General features: G+C 40.7%; 1 protein-coding gene across 1 annotated transcript; it reads left to right on the top strand.

Annotated features, from left to right (window-relative positions):
* The first annotated feature begins 300 nt into the window (after positions 1-300).
* On the top strand, positions 301-4,073 carry LOC118323710 (ATP-sensitive inward rectifier potassium channel 12-like). Its single transcript, XM_035655763.1, has 3 exons — positions 301-323; positions 2,456-2,903; positions 2,973-4,073. The coding sequence occupies exons 1-3, from the start codon at positions 301-303 to the stop codon at positions 4,071-4,073; spliced, it is 1,572 nt and encodes a 523-aa protein (XP_035511656.1).
* Positions 4,074-5,686: the final 1,613 nt, after the last annotated feature.

Below are 5,686 nucleotides of genomic sequence, written 5' to 3'. Positions count from 1 at the left end.
AACAGATGAGAAACATGAGCCCATTGTATAATGTTTAAATGTATGAACAGATGAAACAAGGTTAGATTAGAAAAAGTTAAAGAAAGTTGTGCGCTCTTTACTTTCATTGAGTTAAATCTCCACATTAGAACCTGTGCTTGCTGTATTTCATTACGGTGATTTTACATGAACTGATTCTGTAACTCCTTTTCTCTCCTGCAGTGGTCTTCAAGCACCACCCTCATGGTGGAGACCTGATCTTTGGGACCTGGACAGAGTCTGGCCTCCAATCCACACCCCATACCAGTGATCATTGGTGCCATGGGAACAAGTAGGTCCAACAGGTGAGGGGTTTAGTCTGCAGAGGATTGTGATTATATTGATAGCCTGTGCTTTTATTTGCTTCAATCACTGAACTCAACCAGCCTATATTTGGGACAGCCGTCTATATGGGACAGTCCTTTGATTCCTTTTGCACAAAAAAGTTAAGAAATACTATCAAATTGTTTATTTAAACCAGGATGAATATTAAAAAAATAGGCTCTTGAATAACATATCAATTACGAATCACTCATTTGATAATTTCATACTTTAATGCTCATGGTTTTCATAAAATGACGACTGAATCGTGGAGAATCTAACCGATCTTATGACGTGTAGCATGTCCATATTGGCAAAAGTTGAATCATTTATAATTGTGTAGGTAAACTAAGCAGCTTAGAATGAGCCCCAGCAGCAGTGGGCTTTAAGAAGCTGTATACATCCAAAGAATCTCTGTAAAATCCAGATGAGACATCTAATTGAGACTGTGCTTATTTGTCAAAATGCGTAGCCACGCCAGGCTAGTAAAGGGTAACTGGGTTTAATTGGAACCCTGCTTTTAAATTAAGTTTTATGGTAATAATTCATTTTATGAAGTGGCCCTGGTGAGTTTTATAAAGGCCTGAATCTGCAAAGAAATGATAATGATGATATGGAAATAATAGTGCTAATTCAAAGCACTATTTTGAAAACTGTTACTGTTTTAAACAAGACTTTGGAAGCCTTGGAGTAATTTCTTAATCTATTTTATCCTCCTATATCTGATTTATACAGTGACGTCAAATGGCGTCACAACAGCCCAGTGATGACGATGCTTTACAGAAACTATTTCATCCTTTTGTAACATTGTCTTGTCCGGAAGTCTTAACACAGGCTTACTGGCCATAAGAATGGGCTTGTTAATTTGGTGAACTAGTCGGGGTGAGTCAGACCCAGCTCAGGGATATTTACAGCAAGCAGATCTTTAGAAAGGCCAAGGCCGTCCTACACTGTCCTGAACAGTACAAAGAGCTCTTGCCTTCAGGCAGCTGCAACAGATTGCCTGCTATGAGAAGGCTGAAGGCTGTCTTATTGTAGTCATGGCCATCAGTATGTACATTAAAAGCCTGTCACATTAATATCGCATTTTAATTATATTTTTAATTATATCACCCAATTTCTGACGTGGCCTTGGTTTAACTGTTTGTTATGTTTCAACTGTCTCATGGTTGTTTATATGAGTTTCCTTTTGTCTTACAGTTCAGTGCAGCTGTCTTACTGTCTTCTTTCTTAGTGTGGTATTTTAAAACCTTCATGGCTCAACAAAGATTGACTACATGGACAAAATGTAGGCACTGGTTAAAAACTCCCTCCCCCAAAAAATTGAATAGCAGATTGATTTGTCATTCAAAGGAGAAACATTGTACCCTGAAACATCTGATCTCACTATTATCACTGGGTTAATGCATGATTAAGTGACTGTTAACATTCATTTACATATAATCACTAACATATATATGAGTCCATCTCAAAATGGGCTGTCTGACTGACACTGGCTCAGATATAATCCTATAATCTATGATGACAGCAATCCTTCTCACATAGCTAAACTGAACTCACCTTCCCAGCTGGTAATCCTCCATTTAAAGGAGAGAGACAGGTTAGGTTGATTGATATAGTCAGGTGACCGGGAGTTTTTTTCTTCCAATTTGAGTATATTGTTTGTGTTTAGGAGTTAAATATATATTGTTTATTACTGTATCCCCCTTAAACTGCGAGGCTGTCTATTCCTTATTTGATATGGCTCACATCCCCACACTTGTGATATTCATAAATATTCAGGGTTTCCTAAAACCTTGTGTAATGGTAGGATTAAAGCTCTTGAAACAGCATTTGGAACATCATTTAACTCAGAAACAACACTTTGATGCAGAATAAGGATACGTTTATCCCTTAAAATGAGGAAATAAATAAAAGGCCAATATTGCCTGTGCAAATCAGCCTTAACCCACGCAGTACACACTTTACATAATCAAATTAATTTCTAACCTTTGCAAGAAAAGTTTTTTTTATATCTCATGCTATCTAAATGTTTTTGTGTCCATCTAATGTCACCAAATTCCTCTACCAAATGTTTAAATCCTAATCTTCGCCCCTCTCTGTGTTGGCCCGACAGGTACAGCATTGTGTCAGACATTTTACCAGAGGAGGAACGCCAGAAGATCTCTAGCTTAAGACTCCATAACGGCCACAGCTCCCCCAACTTCCAACTACACTCGGACGCAGAGACAGAAGACAGGAGGAGGTCGGGAGCTTCTCCTGCTGTGCCCAGCACAGGGGAACAAGGAGGGATGAGCAACTACAACGGGAAGATTCTGACAAGGGGCTCCAGCCAAGTAAGGAGCCGGTTTGTAAAGAAAAATGGACAATGTAATGTATTATTCACCAACATGGAGGAGAAGCATCAGCGCTACCTAGCTGACATCTTCACCACCTGCGTGGACATCCGCTGGAGATACCTGCTGCTCATATTCTGCACCAGCTTCATGGTCTCGTGGCTTTTCTTTGGCATTATCTTTTACACCGTCTCCCTGGCACATGGGGACTTTGCGGAGCACCCTACAGTAAAAGGCGATGTGCTGGCGGTGGGGGGACTGTATGGACCAACATCTGGACACACAGCTGGAGGGCAGACACAAAAGATGCCATGCATACTTCATGTCCAGGGCTTTGTTGGGGCGCTTCTGTTCTCCATGGAGACCCAGACCACTATTGGTTACGGCTGGCGTTGCGTTACCGAGGAGTGCCCTGTTGCTGTGTTAACAGTGGTCGTCCAGTCCATTGTGGGCTGCATCATTGACTCCTTTATGATTGGCACCATCATGGCCAAGATGGCGCGGCCAAAGAAGAGGAACCAGACCCTTGTTTTCTCCAAAAATGCTGTCATCTCCCTGCGCGATGGCAAGCTGTGCCTCATGTGGAGGGTGGGCAACCTGCGGAAGAGCCACATTGTGGAGGCTCACGTCCGTGCCCAGCTCATACGTTCATATGTCACAGCTGAGGGCGAGTTTATCCCCTTGGAGCAGATGGACCTCAATGTGGGCTATGATGAGGGCACAGACAGGCTGTTTCTAGTATCCCCACTGGTCATAGTTCATGAGATAGATAAAGATAGCCCTTTGTATACTTTAAACAGAGCTGATTTGGAGAAGGATGACTTTGAGATTGTTGTGATCTTGGAGGGGATGGTGGAGGCCACGGCCATGACCACGCAGTTCCGTAGCTCCTACCTTGCCAGAGAGGTCCTTTGGGGTCACAGGTTTGAGCCTGTAATCTATGAGGACCAGGACCGCTACAAGGTAGACTACGCTCGTTTCCACAAGACCTACGAGGTGCCGTCAACGCCCCACCTCAGCGCCAAAGAGCTTGATGAGGCCGCAAGTCGGGCCTCTTCCACCGCTTCTCCCATCTCTGCATGTAGAACCACACAAGACTTGATTCCCAGGTCGCTGAGTGCATTTTGTTATGAGAACGAGGTAGCGTTGAGCGGTGGGGAGGAGGAGGACGACATCTTCGACTCCGCTCAGATCGCAGGGAAGGAGAGGGCAGAGGACAGGAGGACTTCAGTTTCTGTAGAATTTCCAAATATGTTCCAGGACACTGCGACCATGACATCAGGCAGTCACAATGTCATGTGTGTTCTGGACATGGACAATAACCAGATGGAGTTTGACATCCTACAGACTGCCATCCCTCTTGATCCAGTGACCTATAAGAGTGAGCAAGAGATCTGAAGAGCGCAGGCGGACTATCACGTGTCTAACTTTGGATTGCATGTACAGAAACATAAACCCCCTTTGCCTTGCCAGTGTTGTTTTATATTTATATTTGTTTGGTTTTTCTTCTCATTGAGATTAGAAACTAAGAAAAAGAAATTCTTTGAAGAGCCATAACGATCAACCAGACTGATTCTGCAGGAGGACAAAGAATCTCTGACAAAGCGCTGACGGGCTTTGGCTCCCTTTTATTATGATTTCATAACCAAAGGAAAGCACAATAGTAGAAAAAAAATCCAGAAACTTGAGTTATGTTTTAGATTGTACATTCTGCATAGTTTAAAATTAACTTTAAGAATCTAATTTATTCCTGTGAATGTAACAAGAGATTTTATGAAAGCAATAGCAGTTTTGATGTAACTCTCTTCCTTTTTGAAGAGGACTGACTTAAATGGTCAATGATGTACTGTTTTATCAAAATGTGGTGGATTTATGCTTGATAATCTCCATGTTGTTCATGGATTTCAATGGTCATCATGCCTGCAGTAGTTCCCTTCAAAGTCTACTATTGCACTTATGTGAGTCTATTTTCTTAAATCTTTTACTGTAACGTGTAAACGTTCCTTTATTTCGCCGTTTTAGTATGCATTAGTTGCTTTCGCTGTGTAGTACACCAACAAGACCATTCCAAGTGCAATCAATAAGTGTAGCAGCAGGAATTTATCTGAATTTGATCAAGATTCCTTAAGACAATAACCTCTGACAAATATCCTATTCATGCCGATTTAGAAGGACGTTGCTGCATTTTAAATCCTATGTTAAAAACATTTTTTTCTTTTCAAAACAACCTTTTAAGAGAATTGAAAACAAAACAGAATTATAAATTTAGTAACAAATACTTTTATTAGATAATAGATACAAAAAAAGAGTCTAACTATTATTAATCTATTTATGTTATCAATATATAGCAAAGTAGACCTTTTGTTCACTTTATGAAACACTTCAGAACTTTTTTCTTGGTTTGTTTCTTGTGGAGGCTGCAGCCAGTGATAACAGAAACAATACTGAGAAGTGGCTTTAATTCATGTTTGTGCTGTTGTTGTTCGCCAAATGTCTGGAGCTGAAAAGTAAAACACACGATTTGGAAACTGGGGTGCATGCAGCCTAAGTGTACTCATTGTCTTTGACAGCAGAAAGGTGTGGAGCCATTGTAAAGCACAGCAGGAAACAAAGGGATGGAGGTTAAGGAGTGTCAGGAAATGTGCAATAAGTCACTAGATTGGGACAGTGAGGAGAAAGTCAAGTGCAACTGTGTGTCAGTTAAAATACATGACATTTAAAAGAATAAATTTATGCGGGGACAGCAAAGCAGCAGGTTCAGCACGGTGGTATATCATTGATAGAGGAAGTATATCTTATTGTGATTGAAATACCTGTAATTGAAATTCATTTTTATGACATTTAAACGTGGCAGTTTTTTCCCAACTTTTATTTTAAGCGAACTAAAACCAACAAATGTTTAAATACAATTCAAACAAGATGTGAACAGCAAATTGAAATTATATTGTAAAGTTTTCCTCTGTCTGTAGTCATGCAGTAAATAAGTCAGAACATTATACCTGACAATACTG

Source organism: Morone saxatilis, unplaced genomic scaffold (assembly GCF_004916995.1).
Source record: "Morone saxatilis isolate NCDOM2014 unplaced genomic scaffold, NCSU_SB_2.0 Contig14, whole genome shotgun sequence".
Taxonomy (NCBI): Eukaryota; Metazoa; Chordata; class Actinopteri; family Moronidae; genus Morone; species Morone saxatilis.
This window is presented reverse-complemented; position numbering and strand designations above follow the sequence as displayed.